The 17,031-nt window shown below is 41.8% G+C and overlaps 2 protein-coding genes across 14 annotated transcripts in view; one reads left to right on the top strand and one right to left on the bottom strand.

Annotated features, from left to right (window-relative positions):
• RHBDD3 (rhomboid domain containing 3) overlaps positions 1–8,323 on the top strand; it is a 37,923-nt gene extending 29,600 nt beyond the window's left edge. For 7 of the 9 annotated variants that reach the window (XM_088443512.1, XM_088443509.1, XM_088443510.1 and 4 more), the window contains one exon: positions 140–1,703. In XM_088443512.1, coding sequence (XP_088299638.1) covers positions 140–332 — 193 coding nt within the window. In that variant the 3' untranslated portion in view covers positions 333–1,703. Of the gene's footprint in view, positions 1–139; positions 1,704–4,556 lie in introns of those variants that run through there. The other 2 variants (XR_015869486.1, XM_088443514.1) reach the window with 2 other exon arrangements.
• The window catches only part of EMID1 (EMI domain containing 1), a 98,723-nt gene continuing 82,330 nt past the window's right edge, over positions 639–17,031 (bottom strand). For 2 of the 5 annotated variants that reach the window (XM_088443502.1, XM_088443505.1), the window contains exons 14-15: positions 16,455–16,499; positions 639–2,318 (exon numbers count right to left, since the gene is read on the bottom strand). In XM_088443502.1, the coding sequence (XP_088299628.1) occupies positions 2,061–2,318; positions 16,455–16,499 (303 nt within the window). In that variant the 3' untranslated portion in view covers positions 639–2,060. Of the gene's footprint in view, positions 2,319–4,675; positions 4,767–12,165; positions 12,251–16,454; positions 16,500–17,031 lie in introns of all 5 variants that reach the window. The other 3 variants (XM_088443506.1, XM_088443504.1, XM_088443503.1) reach the window with 3 other exon arrangements.

Genomic DNA, 17,031 nt, shown 5'->3' with positions numbered 1-17,031 from the left:
GTTATGTTACTATTACCTCTTCTTTAACGTTCCACATAAAAGTTTCTCTTCTTATTGTTATTTCTGCAATAGGTTATCTTTTGCTGTGTAATTGCTAACTTTTTGTTCTCCAACCCAACATCTGGCTTTGCTGTTTTAGACTCCAGCAGCTGGAACGAATGGGATTTCCCACAGGACCTGCAGTTGTTGCATTAGCAGCCACAGGGAAGGTGGAAAGAGCCGTGTCCCTTCTCGTGGAAGGAGAAATTGGTGGAGATATTAAAGTGGCCAGTGACAGACAGACATCTCGTGCACATCTAAACCCCTCTGACTCAGGTCAAATAAACCTCTGATACATTAAGTCATGGTACTTCCTGCAAGTCTCCAATAAGAGAAATCATTACAAATACCTTACAAGCATTACTTGAAGGGCAGTATACTAATGACAGTGGAGCAATATTCGGTAGTACATGTTGGCTTGTACAGCAGTCCAAACAAAGACAGAAACTGCTGGCAAACACAATGTGAGCAACAAGACAGAACAAGTTTCCTGGATATAATCATATTTCTCTTGTCCTGAGTGAGACCTTTTCCAACAGAAACTCAGTAAAAAAAAAAAAAGTTTTATTTATACAAATTTTTTTTTTTCCATTGTGGATTTCAAATAATATGTGTACACAACAAATAATAAAATAACATACTCTTATGTTATAAACAACATTACACCAATCAAATGTATTAGCCCATCTTGGGTATTTTCGTTTTGTAAACTTTTATTTACTTCTACAAATGTGCAGCATCACTTACAGTAAGGGGATAATTATATTGCCTTTACTCGTAGATGGTCAGACGGGAGAACTTCAACAAGATCAACTGGGAAATAATCCTGATGTATCACTGACACTACTGAGACAGGAAACTGGAAGTTGTTTTTGCATTTCAGTATTCCGTCCCACAGTTCCATTATTAGGTATTACACAGAACTGTGCATCCTATGTGGCTTCTACTCATGTGTACCAGCTGCTGTAGCCTTCATGATGGCACTGAGGCAGTACTCCATTGTGTGAAATGTCTCTGTAATTGTGTGACGGACATCTGGAACGCAAACACAGCTTATGCTTTTCGACTTCCTACCTGAGTGCTAGTGATGGGCTGGATTTTTTTTCCCATTTGTTCCTGTTGAAATTCTCCAAGCTACCATCCTACAGCTGATCTGATATTTATCTTACTGTAAGTGATTATATACACTTGTAATTAAATCATTTTATAGTAACACCAAATGCCCTCGTCTCTATATATGACTTATCTTCAGATATAGAGTTTGGAGTTCCAGTTTGGCTTTTTTAGATGCTGGAATAAGCATCAGGATACACAGATTCCATATTCAAGAACATTCAGTTGTAGCTGTTTTTTTTTCTTCTGAAAGTTCAAGTGGGTTACAGTACCAAATCCATCCTCAGGAGCTGTCCTACTGACATGTTTGTTCAGCTCAGGTAGAAATGATTCAGTCTAGTGAGCGCTAGTACATGACTTGCAGTAAATATGTGTTCACCAACATTTCACTCTATGACCATAGTGCATAATCTTGGCTGTGACCTGTCTGCTTGACATCATTTGGATTCCCATATAGATAACTGTATTAATTATTTAATAGTAAGTAAAACAAGCAACTTTTGGAAGAAACTGAATGATGATTTTTAAATCTGCTCTCCCTATTTAAAATATTAAAGGCTACAATTACATTTTTGCAGGCCCACATTTCAGTATCATATGGATCTGTGCCTTTCAATAGTCTTGCATATATACTCACACAGGACACATTTGGCTACAGTAATGAAACTAAACCCATTTTTGCACAAGGATGACCAGCAATTCACTGTGCTGGTGTACGGAGGGGTTTCCAGGCAACATAAAATTAATGTTTCCGATTGTTTTCAACCCATTATGCAGAGAACACACAACAGGCCAATATGTATATACATGTCCTGCTTGAGCGCAGATAAGTTGTAACAATCAAACCTGGGTAATTCATGTGGTAATATCCTAAAGTTCAGGCCTGAGAGGTGTTTCCTGAAGACTACTCAAGAAAACATTAATTCTGTGGGCCCCATTTTTCTCTTTAGAAGAATGGAAATAAGGCACAGATAGAACCACAGAGGGTAGATATGCCTAATTAGGTTGCCAATAGCACTATGGAGAACACCATCAATAGCTCTCATCTTCCTCTTCATCATTCTGTGATGGCAATACTTTGTAAACTGATGGGCCATTACGCCTTCCACGATAGAATCCACTGGTGCCCGTAGGTGATGGATCTGTTCCAGAGCCCGTGTCAGTTTCTAAATTGGAAAAATTAGACAATAGTAAATCACAGAGGTGACCAGCAAACACTGATTATATGATACATTACAAGCCTATGTTCTTCCTATGCCCTTTATCACATTCTCACAGGTCCTTTTTCATAGCACCCATGTACATTTGTCCTGCTGATACTGATGATTCTTTACTTATTAGTAACCTAAGCACCCAACTCTTTCTTTTGACCATCTTTCTTCTTCATGCTCTAACCCTCTACCCAATCAGTGATAGCACTGCCTTGATCATGCAAAATATTCAAAATCATAAACAATTCACAAGCAGTCTGTTACTAATGTCTGTTCTCCTATAAATCTAAGAGCCTCATTCAGCAGAGGATGCATTAGCTATCATGGTAACAGCTGCGATAGCTGTAATATGGTAATGCAGCAGGAGGCTTCACGCCTCTTTCATGCATTACTGAACCGAACTGCGTCCTAGGACACAGCATTGGATCATCTGTGATCCCATCAGCCGGCTAAGTGACCCATGGGGTCACACAAGCCAGCCGTCGCAGATGCTCAAAAGAGGCCAGGACATCTCTGTCAGCTGGTAAAGATGCTGGCCTCTTCACTCCGCCCTAAAGGTAGTAGACAGTCAATCGCTAACAGTCTGCTGCCGGACTACAGCCCAGAAACGGCAGTAGACAGTCAATCACTAACAGTCTGCTGCCGAACTGCGTGCGAGATCACAGACCTGTACTGCTCATGCGCAGTACTGGTCCGGCGCATATGCAGATTCCTGATAATCGTGCACTGCTGAATCAGGCCCTAAGTCCAGCGCTGAATCCAATTATTTATTGGCTAATTGACTACCATGAGTGAAGGTAGTCGTGACTGCAGAATTTCTAAATATCATTTGGTATCAGAACAGGACAATTCTAATAGCCATATTTTCTTTACTGGACATAAATATTTTGAGTATTATTATGAATTGATCATTTCTTTCCTATCATTATTTGTAAAGATATTGCCCTAATTATCTCCTATTACCAGTGTAGCTTTAAAAAACATTGAATCCCCAAAAATAACCTAAAATCAACAGCATGCACCTGTCCTTACACACGTCTCATGCAGTCACAGCACATGCACACGGAATATACAGGCAGCATGCATACATGGAGTACATCACAAGGGCTGTAATGTCAGCTATAGTGCAATTAAATCAATATCTTTAGGCAACACCCCAACTTAAATTTATTTTAATGACAATACACCTTTACTGCAAAAGGGCCTGATCCTGAGTCGGACGCAGCTTGTTATGTGGCTGCAAATATTACGTTTTAGCAAACAAAGTTACTCATATTTGCGTATTTCCAGCCGATTCTTGCGCGGATATCTCTTTGCACGATATGGACGTTCTGGGCTGCAATGCTGTGGACGCACAAAAGAGATCTATCTCATGGGAGTATCATGGCCGTGTAGCTATACTTCTGTGCGGTTTCTGATCTATCTCTTGCACCCAGCATCAGGCAGGTGCATGTGCCGATACTAATATGATAGATGCAGCTATGGAGGGAGAAACAGGGTGGTGCGGATTCCCACTTAAAGTCATACGGATCCTTCCATTAGCCCTACGGATACCGCGTTAGCATATAATAAATCTGGCTCCCATTGCTTTCCGCAAATGCAGCCACTTTTTGCGTTAGACTCAGAATCAGGTCCAATATACGTAATAATAATGTTATAAATTGTTAAGTACTATTGATATAACGATGTTTCCATTTGCTAAGAAATATGTTGTCTAGGATTAAGCACAACAACATGGTCTTAGCCTTTAGTGATTTCCTTCTAGAATTTAAATATTAGTAAAACAAGTACAGGATGTGTAAATTATAAAGTACCACTTCAAACATACTTCACCCACCTGGCATTCGGTTATCAAGAAGGTACCCCTGTCCCATACAGAAACATTGACTTCTAGTACCAGGTAGGATGGGTCCCCAATATCCTATTGCTGATTGAATAGTCCCTACTGTCCTCAGAGTGCCCCTGTGTCACTGTCAGCCAGCCAGCCGCTGTCAGTGAGTGTGGAGGAGGATCCTATGTGGGAGAATACTGGAGAGCTACAGCAGAGAGTTTCATCCTCCTTGTGAAATATTGCTGCCCATGGTCAAAATAACCGAATGACAGGAGGGGATTTGGTGCATCTATTAATTAACAATTACCAATAATAACAATTATCGTACATATTGTGGTAATCATTTTTCTGTGTCCCTCCAGCCCCAAAACTTTTGTGAATGCTTTGTTGGAACAAGCTTCATTTACAGCCCATGGATTCAAGAGGTAGCGAATGGTAGCGAACATTCTGGTAGCAAGGAGCCGCACATGGCTTTTGTTACCTGGCCACATAATGTACTCAAGCAGAGTGACCCTTTTAACCAGCAGCTCCAGCTGCTCCTGAAGCTGGAGGAAGGAGGCTAAGCTGACCACCTGCCAGACCGAAAACAGCATAATGGGACAATGGACCAAGAAGACAGTAATCAGGAGATGGTGAGGAAATGTGTAGCAGTAAATACAAAATGAGAAGGTAGTATTGTAAATGTGAGCTGGTGAAAGAGAAATGATAACACCCATATAATAAGTAATAAACATAAAGAGTAAATATACATAAGTAAAAAGAAAGAAGCAGGATAAAAACAAGAGCAATTAAAGCACTTGGATTATTAGAAAAAGCAAAAAGGACATACTAGTGCTCTATAAACTCTGATCTTCAAAGAACTTTATTTATACAATATGATATGCACATGCATTCCACCAGAGGGCAGCACAAATTATGTATTACTTGCCATGGTAAAACTTATTCAGTGGTAATGCTTTATCTCAACTACGTAATCAACATTTTAAAGGGTGTGGTATAAGATCGACAGTCAATAGGTCGTCAGGGTTAAAATGTCGACAAAAAAATTGTCGGGTTTTTTTTTTTTTTAATTTTCCCCTAACCCTCCCCCTGGTGCCTAAGCTTCCCTCTAGTTCTTAAACCTAATGCCTAACCCTAACCGTCCCCTCCGGCAGTCTAACCCTCCCCCAAATGCCTAACCCTAAAAATGTTGCAAAAAACATGTCGACCATTTTTGCATGCTCCATTTGTGTGTCGACCATTTGAACCGGGTAACCTTTTAACCCTGTCAATCTTCTGCACTGTTGACAATTTGTCAGTTGACTTTTTGTCCCTGTCAACCTTTTGACTATGTCGACCTATTGCATGTCAGCCATCTGGTGTCGACCTATTGACTGGCAGGGTCTATACTGCAATCACATGATCAGGGGCACCGAGGGGGGAGCGGGAACTAGTTACACGGGCTTAATAGAGGGGCCAGCGGTCCACCCCTTGCCCCTCCCCCATTACCTATCAGTGGCAGCAGCCTGTGTCTCCCAGCCCAGAATACGCAGCAGCCTACTCTGGCTGTGCAAGGGAGAAGCGATCACACTGATCGCACCAGACCCCCCCTGGGTTGGCTACCCTGTGGAGCATAGAGCCAATACTACTTTGTTTTATTTATTTTTTGTAAGGAGGCGTGGCCCTTGTGTTAGGTGTCTGACTACAGTACGTGAGGTTGAGAAGTCCCGGGTATAGTATGCTTAAATATGTGTGTTTTAAATACATGTGGATTTAGCTGAAGGTGCACATATCTTCTGTATGTGCAAAAGCCAGTCAAATGAATCTTCCTGCCCTGGCTCTCCCCAGTTGATCAGTAGAACATCGGAAAACAACTATTAATGCGGAGGAAACATTGGAGCCCCACAATTGCACGGTTAGCCAACATATAAAAAAAAAAATAGATGGTTCTGATTACCATCCCACGTATACACTTGATACATTGAACATTAGAGATTAGAGGATAGTATACACCGAGTACACTGAACTTTAGAGTAGCAAAGTATTCATTGGTTACATTGAGCTTTAGAGGAGAATAGTATACACTGGCTACATTGAGCATTAGGGGAGGATAGTATACACCGCCTACATTAAGGATTAGAGTAGTATAGTATATATATATATATATATATATATAAATATATATATATATACTGGCTACATTGAGCATAAGAAAATATACATCGACTACATTGAGCATTAGAGGAGGATAGTATACATTGCCAATATTAAGCATTAGAGGAGTATAGTATATATATATATATATATATATGTATATATATATATATATATATGCTGGCTACATTGAACATTAGAAAATAGTATACATCGACTATATTGAGCATTAGAGGAGAATAGTATACACCAGCTACATTTAGCATTAAAGGATGATAGTATACACTGGCTACATTGAGAATTAGAGGAGGATAGTATACACTGACTACGTTGAACGTTAGAGGAGGATGGATGGTATATGGTATACAATAGGTATGGCTGCATTGAGCATTAGAGGAGGATAGAATTATTATAATTATTATTACCAGTTATTTATATAGAGCACACATATTCCACAGCGCTTTTACAGAGAATATTTGCCCATTCACATCAGTCCCTGCTTACAATCTATGTTCCCTACCACATGCACACACAGACACACTAGGGATAATTTTGCTGGGAGCCATTTAATATACCAGTTTATTTTTGGAGTGTGGGAGGAAACCGGAGCACCCGAAGGTAACCCACGCAAGCACAGGGAGAATATACAAACTCCACCTCAGTACTGTGAGGCAGTAATGCTAACCATTACACTGTCTGTGCTTGCCCAAATAATATATACCGATTACATTGAGTATTAGAGGAAGATAGTATGCACCCACGACCAGTGCTGCCATTAGGCAGCTACCTAGGGCGCCGGCCTCTAAAGGGCGCAGTTAAGTCAGCCAAATTGTAAAGTAAAGAATTTCTCTTCCTTTGTTTATAAGGCACTGGTGGTTACCGTGGGTCTAATCAGCTGCAGCCACTACTTTCCAGCTAATCAGTCACTGCCAACCCACTCATGACCTGTCCCCACATATCCAGCAGGTCCCACAGTCTCCTGCGTCTGCTGCTACCAGGCCCGACCCCCCTGTGACCTATCAGCCTGAAAAATTGCAAATGGCTTTACTGGCTTACTGCCAATGCCAGGTCTCTTCAGTGGACTGTCAATGCTGAGGACATTGTAGCTGGCTTCTCTTGCGGACAGAGGTGTGGGGCTTATAGATGCATACATATCACACAATATTGGTGTGCAGTGGGGGGGGGTTTCGAGCTGGGAACATGCCCTGGGCACCATCCGGCCCGGCGGCGCAGCGCCTACTGTCCAGGGCAGTGCAGTCCGCGGCACTACACTAAAACAAATATGCTGCCTATGGTGGCGGTGTGTTTGAGTACTGCAGCCAATAAGAGTCAGACAGACTCTTATTGGTTGCTGCACCCACATCCAGAGCTGGGCTGAAGCTCACTCATGAGCTCCACCTTCCGGCTCCCGCAGTCTCTCCCATAGTGTGCAGGAGCTGAGATTCGGGTAAGTATAATTATATGTGTGTTTTGTGTGTACGAGGCATTACTACTGGGGGCACTGTATGATGGGCACTGCATAAAAGGCATTACTGGGGGCATTGCATAAGGGGCACTACTACAGTGGGCATTGCATAAGGGGTACTACTAATGCGGGCATTAAGGTGCATATGGAATGGAAAGGAATGTTCCCAGAGTGACGAGAAATGTTGGGGTGTTATGTTGACACTCCCCCATTTTCCAGTGGCCACGCCCCTTGTGAAATGTGGCCGCATCCACTTTTTTGGCACCCACAAATAGTTGGGGGAGGAGGGGCTCAGTTTTTCATCTTGGCCTGGGCTCCAATTACCCTAGTTAAGCCACTGGCGTGTAGTCATAATAAAATTTCATCCCACTGTAGGCATCCAGAATTGTGCTGAGTGTTTAAAGGATCAGATTCAAAATGTACATGTTTGATAAACAGCTCTTTTCTTCCTTACCCAGATGACAGACCGCAATAACCAAACTGCTAGAATGCTAGACTTTTTGTTATAATCTTATTATTTTTGTATTATCTGTATATCTTAAGTATATGTATATTTTAAATGTTTTCTATTTGTATTTACAATGTGATTTAACTTTGTATAATAAAATGCCAAGTGTGCAGTACATATGTGCCTAGAAGTCAAGGTGCTCAGCACCATCTTTTTGGCTTGTGGGATCCCTTCATCCATAAATCCCAAAATAGCTCCAGGTACAGTACATTGCTGTAGCTTTACCAGCCCAGCTGCCATCACCACTAGCTAATAATAGATGTGTATGAGGGCGCCCACCTTGCCATGCTGTACTGCCTGCTTTGCCTTCCGCCACTCACTGCATCATTGATGAGAGCTGTATGACATCACCAGTTTTGTAACACACCAACCTCATTTCTTTTTTTAGGTAGGGGGGCGGGAGGAGTTGGAGTAAGGTAAGCGTTACCCTTGCACACAGAGGGCGTGATTTAGAGGTGGACGTTAATTCCATCACGGCTGCATCTTTGCATGCAATGGTACTGTGAAGTTATGCTAATGCCGCATCAGCTGTAATGTGTTCAGAGATGCCCACTGGCTGCATCTCTAATCCGACGCTTGTGTACAAAGACGTACCATCGAACTTCTGAGCAACCCTGTGGCTGCTCGGGCGCATGTGCAGTACAAAAACATCGGCCAACTGCACAATCATCGGCATAGTGTCCACCTCTAAATCAGGCCCAGAGGGACTGATGCAGAGTTGGTCACAAAAAGGGCATTAATGACATGCACACAAATAGCGTTTTCCTCTCATACATATCTAAAACAGCAGAAACAACTTCCCATATGCAAAACAACAAAAGTTTACACACTAACAAAAGCAACAGCAAGGAAGAAAGCCCCAAGCAACGTCAGTGGAACATTTGTAAACAGCCAATCAAAAATGGTTCACTAGTGCTGGCAATCATCATCGTCATCATCATTTGCTATGCGCACCTGCTCCTAACTGCAAATTTCCCACGTGTATATGCGTCTTTTTCCCCATCTGCATGTGTTAGCAATTGTCCTTATTGTACTTGGCCTATGTTAGAATGCCCACTTCACTCTCCAGACACAGAAAGGAATAAGTGCAAGAATCAAATTGGATTGGGGACATACAGTTAGGTGTATAAATATTGGGACATTGACAGAATTTTCATATTTTGGCCTCTATTCACCACCACAATGGCTTTGAAATGAAACAAACAAGATGTGCTTTAACTGCAGACTTTCAGATGTAATTTGAGGGTAATTACATCCAAATCAGGTGAACGGTGTAGGAATTACAACGGTTTCTATATGTGCCTCCCACTTTTTAAGGGGCCAAAAGTAATGGGACTATCAACTCAAAAGCTATTTCATGGACAGGTGTGGGCTATTCCCTCGTTATTTCATTATCAATTAAGCAGGTAAAAGGTCTGGAGTTGATTCTAGGTGTGACATTTGCATTTGGAATCAGTTGCTGTCGACTCTCAATATGAGATACAAAGAGCTGTCACTATCAGTGAAGCAAGCCATCATTAGGCTGAAAAATCAAAACAAACCCATCAGAGATTGCAAAAACATTAGGTGTGGCCAAATCAACTATTTGTAACATTCTTAAAAAGACAGAACGCACCAGAGAGCTCAGCAACACCAAAAGACCCAGAAGACCACGGAAAACAACTGTGGTGGATGACAGAAGAATTATTTCCCTGGTGAAGAAAAACCCCTTCACAACAGCTGGCCAAATCAAGAACACTCTCCAGGAGGTAGGTGTATATGTGTCAAAGTCAACAATCAAGAGAAGACTTCACAAGAATGAATATAGAGGGTTCACCACAAGATGTAAACCATTGGTGAGCCTCAAAAACAGGAAGACCAGATTAGAGTTTGACAAACAACATCTAAAAAAGCCATTACAGTTCTGGCACAACATCCTATAGACAGATGAGACAAAGATCAACTTGTACCAGAGTGATGGGAAGAGAAGAGTATGGAGAAGGAAAGGAACTGCTCATGATCCAAAACATACCACCTCATCAGTGAAGCATGGTGGTGGTAGTGTCATGGCGTGGGCATGTATGGCTGCCAATGGAACTCATTCCCTTGTATTTATTGATTATGTGACTGCTGACAAAAGCAGCAGAATGAATTCTGAAGTGTTTCGGGCAATATTATATGCTCATATTCAGTCAAATGCTTCAGAACTCATTGGACGGCACTTCACAGTGCAAATGGACAATGACCCGAAGCATACTGCAAAAGCACCCAAAGAGTTTTTTAAGGCTAAAAAGTGGAATGTTATTCAATGGCCAAGTCAATCCCCTGACCTGAATCCGATTGAGCATGCATTTCACTTGATGAAGGGAAAATGCCCCAAGAACAAGCAGGAACTGAAGACATTTGCAGTAGAGGCCTGGCAGAGCATCACCAGGGAAGAAAACCCAGCGTCTGGTGATGCCTATGCGTTCCAGACTTCAGGCTGTAATTGCCTGCAAAGGATTTGCAATAAAGTATTAAAAAGTGAAAGTTAGATTTAGGATTGTTTAGTTTGTCTCATTACTTTTGGCCCCTAAAAAGTGGGAGGCACATATAGAAACCGTTGTAATTCCTACACCGTTCACCTGATTTGGATGTAATTACCCTCAAATTAAATCTGAAAGTCTGCAGTTAAAGCACATCTTGTTTGTTTCATTTCAAAGCCATTGTGGTGGTGAATAGAGGCCAAAATATGAAAATTCTGTCAATGTCCCAATATTTATGCACCTGACTGTATGTATGTGCAGACAGTTATGGACATGCCCAGTGCATATACAACATACGCTATGCCAGCTTCTTATACTGCATCAGCCCCATACAAATTGCACTGCCTGCAGAGCCAATAAAAGGAACTATTTTAAACCAAGTAAAGCTGGATACACACCTACTGAACCGTTGGGCTGTTCTTTAAATTTTTACCCATTCATACGATATTGTAAGAGTGTGTATGCACCTTCCATCATGTTTTGTCAGAAGAAAACTGGTCAAATCGAAGGATCACATCTTATGTGCAGTTTAATATTCATCCGATTTGACCAGGCGAGATCAGACCAAAAGTGCAGTGTGTATGCACCTTCCACCTTCCACCATTCTTGTGAGTCTACATCAGCAGCAGCACCGCCTCTATGGGTGGTACAATCAATTACTTTCAATATTTTGGCAGTCAGGGATGGAAGGTCGGCAGTATGATTGTATAGGTGTGTACACACGAATCGAGACTGTGGACTTCCGATTGGGAGTGAAGTCGATCGAACTATCGCATCGAAAGAGTGATCGCATAGGTGCGTACCCAGCTTAAGTAACTATGGAGAAGATTTATCAGATCTTGGGGAGAAATAAAGTGGTGAGAGATAAAGTACCAACCAGTCATTTTACAGACTGTGTTAGAAAAATGAAAGTTAGCATTTGATTGGTTGCTATGAACAACTTCTGCACTTTCTCTCCACAATATAATAAATCTCCCCTTTGTCTGCTGTAAAACTGGTTCTGTGTAACAGGTAGTTTGGGGGTGAATAGATACTCAGGTGGAAGCCTTAGATATTATAAAATGGTGTGGTTTGGAGTTGGGTATGTGAGACCCAGCATTGTCTGGGACTATCCCGATCATCTGCAGCCAGCAAATAAAAACCAGCAGTCCTGATAATGTGCAGTCATAATCCTGAATGTCCAATAGAAAACTAAGATACATAAAAACATAAATGTAAGGCAGCCTGAGCATCCCTATGTCCACAGTTGGTGTAAAATATTTCAATTTGGTTCCCTCGTCCATTATTACGTTATCTGTATTTGCCCCTCCATTTGTCCCCTTGCTGTTCTTAATTCCTTCGTCCTCTTCCTTGATACTCACCGTGTATTCCAATCATTGTCTCCAATATTAAAACTCTTTCTGCTAAAATCTTCAGAGCTTCTCTAATCTGCAGCATCCTCTCCCCCTGCACAGGCAAGAGACAGACACAGCTGTGAGGGATTAACCCCCTCCCACCCACATTTTAGCAATTAACACATTTTGCAGTTGCAACTACAGTTTTGGCAAAAAAAAGTAAACATGCCAGGGTAAGTGAATCATGCAGGATATCTATACCACTGGAAGATAAAAAAAAGTATTCAGAATTAATGCAATTATCTTCATTGGCACAGATTATTGTGGTAGTTTTTGAATCATTTAATACCTGTCATAATTACCTTCCACTGTACTGTATATTAGTTTGATATTAATTTGTGATTGCAATAGGCCACTTTCAAATTATCTGGTCCCTTCTATGTGTATTATGCAATTTAAAGTATTGTAATAAATAAGTGAGATGTTTTAAAGTTTACTATAAAAGAATGAAGTTTCACAAATGTATAATCCCATAGCAGAGCGCAAAATATCACATATCAGCCCTCCCCACTATCTGTAATGGTCCCATACTTGTCAGTCTTCTTCTATTGCTATACATCTCAATACGGAATGGGTAGCCCGGCAGGAGAAGAGTGAGACGCAGCGGAAGCCCGACAAGGCTGGAAATCCTGATTGTGGATAGGTAAGTATCCACTAACCTAACCCCCCTAACCCTCCTTAGGGGTGCCTAACCCTAACTCCCCCCCCAAGTGCCTAACCCTAATCCCCCCTCTAAGTGCCTAACCCTAACCACCGCCTTCCCCGCTACCTAAACCTAAGTCCCCCGGGGGGGTGCCTAACCCTAAATCCCACCCGGGAGCTCTAAACCTAACCCTCCCCCCCCCCGCGGCTGTCCGCTCGCGGCACCCGGCATCACTACGATCGTGATGCCGGTCTCCCGGCGTCGGGGAAATGCGGGCGTCTACATCTAGATGCCCGGCATTTCACCCATGCCGGGATAAGACAGTCGGGAAGCCGGCTGCCGGTATATAGGCAGTCGGCTTCCCGATTGCTTCCCCTCAATACCCCTACCACTGATTCATACTAATGCTACACTCACTCTCTACCACAAGCTCTAATGCCTGCAGCCTGGGTATTCTGATAACATGCTATTCTCTCAGACCCCACTAGATTAACTACAGGATATTCTGGCAACATCTTTTCACAATGCCCCATGTTCATCTTGGTGAGATTGGCCATGTTGGAAAGTGTGTTGCACCATTCATGGACCTTTTGAACAGTATGGACCAGGTCATGCCTCAGTGACAACACACCTACCCCAGGCCATTGTATTGTGATATAATTATAACATGTAATAGACTAATACTGCTTTACACCTAAATCCTGGGTCTGACCCGAGATTTGGAACACAGTTCCAAAACGGGTGAGACCCAGGACAGACTTTTTCTACTGTGGTGCCGATCCGGATTATTCCCAGATCGGCGCCGTTCACACTGCACATGGGTGCAGTGGAACACTTCTCCTGGCGCTTGGAGATTACATCATCTCCAAGCGCCAAGAAACCCAGAAGTATCCATGCTGTAAACGGGAGTCCGTGTAAAACCCTGCAAGTTACCTGGGTTGGATTGCCGGGTCGCTCGACCTGGGAATCCAACCCTGGCCCTTTTTACACCTAGAAGTAACCTGGGTTAACCCTGCAATAATCCGGGTTTTGGTGTAAAAGGGGTATAACAAGGATTCGGGAGGGAGCTGGGAACAGGAACAAAAGAAATGTATCTCTATGGATAGGGGAACTCTTAACAGAATGATTAGCCAGAATCAAGTGTCAGGAGTAAATGCAAGGGCAGTCCTCTCTTCCATATGGCTTTTCCTCTTGTCACTCGTTTGCCATGATGCTCCCTAACGATGGGCAAAGTGTGCAGGAAGGTGTATGACTGCTGCTGTGCCTATTAGCTACTTACGGTCTAATCTTCCAGATTAGCTGTTCAATACCTACCAGCAGTCTTATATAAGTGTTACAGCTGTATCATTCATTGTAGATTATAGTGTTACTATCCTGTCTCGTACTAATTTGGATTCTGTCAACTACATTGCTTGCATTGACCTTTTCCTGTGACCTGACTATTCGTATATGCTGCCTAGCCTGATTTTTGCTTGTGAGACTATTCTTATATTCTTACAGTATATGCTGCCTGCCCTTACCGTTGCATATAACCTGACCATTATTGGATTGCCATATACCATTTATCTTATGTGCCTTAATATCAGGTAATATTGGGCACTAGAAAGAACAGGGTTAAAAAAAAGCTAATTGAGGTAATAGAAAATATATTTAAAGATCAACTTCAGGCAAATAAAATATTTAATAAATAATATGCTCCATCACCCTGGTGGTCCAATCGCTGGTATTTGTTTCACACTAACCTCAAGGAACTAAAGGAAAAGAACTAGTTAAAGTTTCAGACTATATTTTGTAATCCAGTTAGCGGTGTTGTTGCTGTGCTGCAGGCTTTTGTTTATGTGTACTGTATGCTAACTTTATGCTGTGTATACTGCGAGTTCCACAAGGTTCTTCTTTTTGTGTTTGTGCTGTCTCATTTCATTATGTTGGAAAATAGTCAGTACATTCACTATATTGTAATGTTAGTAATACATTAACATATTTACTATTGTCAGCAAGCCACTTGTTAGTCAAAGTAGTGATACTGTTATATGCATGCAATATGTTAATAAGATGCAGATGTCATTAATGCCTTCACTCCTGGAGTTCATAGAATGATCACAAGTTTCATTGTGCAAGTTACTGACATAAATAAATGCACTGTAATGGTGATCATATGGTCACAATAACATTATAAAACTAGTCTGATAATTAGCTATTGTTTAGTCTCTGTTTGCCATCATTTAATAGATTGTATAGTACATATGACAGCATAACAGTCTCATAAAATACAATGTTCTTCTTGAGGTGGTGCCAGGAAAGCCATATCACCCATTCATAAATATATTTACTAACATTCCATGTTACTTCTTACATAGTCAAGATTAACGATTGTATTTCTTATACTTATTTTAAATGACTTTTCTTTTCTTAAAAGATATGGGATATCACTGCTTATTGTTATGCAGCTAAATACGTGTCTCCAGTACGGAAGGAGATAAAGTGAGAGAAAGGGTTAAGTAGTAGGCCGTGGGTCAGGAGGAGAAGGCGAGACATAGGAAACCCACACACAGCTGTATCAGTCCTTATCCCAGAGACCCATCACCTCAATACACAATCAGACTGAATAAAACTGTAAATAACATACTGACGGGTGAATGTTTGTTCCTAAATTATAATTATTACTAAGGGGCCTATTTATCATTGGTGGCAGTGGGGCCCAGAATAGTATCATTCCTTATTGCCACATATCGATAAGGAATAATTTTTTGGGGCTGTTTTTTACACTGCGCTGATAAACAGCTGTCATGGTAAATGCATTAATTATGGTTTACAAGGTTAACTATCTTGAAGTGCCACTGTGTAATTTGTCTCCAATAGACATGTGAATGAGGCACAGAAAGAGACATAGGGGTCTATTTATTGATATCAAGTGCTAACTAACAATCAGCATCGCCAATTATCGCAGCGATACAGATTGAAGTTGAGCTTGTGTTTACCATGCTCCTTTTAGGGGTTCCCTCCTTGGTGTTGGTAGCCTAACGCTGCCAGCAGGTATGGAGTGTCACCAGTCCCCATTGCTGAGAATAGGGTAATGCCATCTCACTATTTGAATTGCTGTAAGCTTGTGTCCCCATAGATGTCTATGAGGACGGAGGCAAGCAAAGCTAAATAGGTGAGCAATAGTGACATTTCTGAATTCTCTGATGTTAACCTTTTGAGAATTTGATCTGAGAAAAGCAGTTTCTCTGGTGAAAACACAGGAGAAAGGGCTTTTCTCAACTCCATAAACTGGTGAGGAATGACTAAACACATGTCAAGATATAATAAAGTGGAAGAGCCATATAGAAAATAAATACTATGGATTACTGAATGGGGGGAGAGCAGAAGAGCAGATGCTGATTTAATTAATACACATCATATTGCAATATAAACAACTGTAGATCAAAAGCCAGGAAGGAATTTAGAATATCAATCCCAACACTCTGTCTTGCTCTTGATTTTGAAAGACATTTAGAGGACCGAATGAGAATTGGGTTCCTCCCTACAGCATATGTTAGAGTTCTTTAATGGGGGTTAAATGGTGCGAAAATGGAGCAGATTTGAGAGAGGCATGGGCTAAAGAGATTCTTACCGGCTCCCCTCTCTCTCCAGGTTCACCTTTCTGTCCCAGAGGACCCTGTAAAAATATAAAATGGAAGAAGAGTACAAAGAAATGAGATGAAGGGGAAATGATTATAGAAATGGATAATACTTTTAAAACCATTCAGATCAGTGAATATTTCTCTCAACTTACAGAATAACAAATCCCACACTGAAGCTTTGTTCTCTGCCATATTTTTCTAAAAACTAAAACTCAAACTAATTTTTTTCTTTACGAGACATTGTTATATATACACACACACCAACCTTATAGACATCCGATCCGAGAGCTGCCGCTAGAGGCCGGTTCGGGGGGGGGGCGGGGCCGGACTGATGATGCGATTAGGCCCCGCCCAAATTTCCTGGAAAATTCTGCAATTCGCGGACCCGCAAGGAGGGGGCGGCGCAAAATGATACAAATTGCACCATTTAGACCCACGTCCTCCTCGCAGACCAGCAAATTCCCTATTAAATCTCCCCAAGCTGCCTGCTTCACCAGTAAGTGGGTTGGATGCGGGAGATCTGCCTACACTTCCGGGGGGGGGGGGTTAACCGAAGGAGTGTAGGCA

The sequence above is a fragment of the Taudactylus pleione genome, unplaced genomic scaffold (assembly GCF_031769625.1).
Source record: "Taudactylus pleione unplaced genomic scaffold, aTauple2 ptg000330l, whole genome shotgun sequence".
NCBI lineage: Eukaryota > Metazoa > Chordata > Amphibia > Anura > Myobatrachidae > Taudactylus > Taudactylus pleione.
Note: the sequence above shows the minus strand (reverse complement) of the source record. Positions and strands in the feature narration are given on the sequence as shown.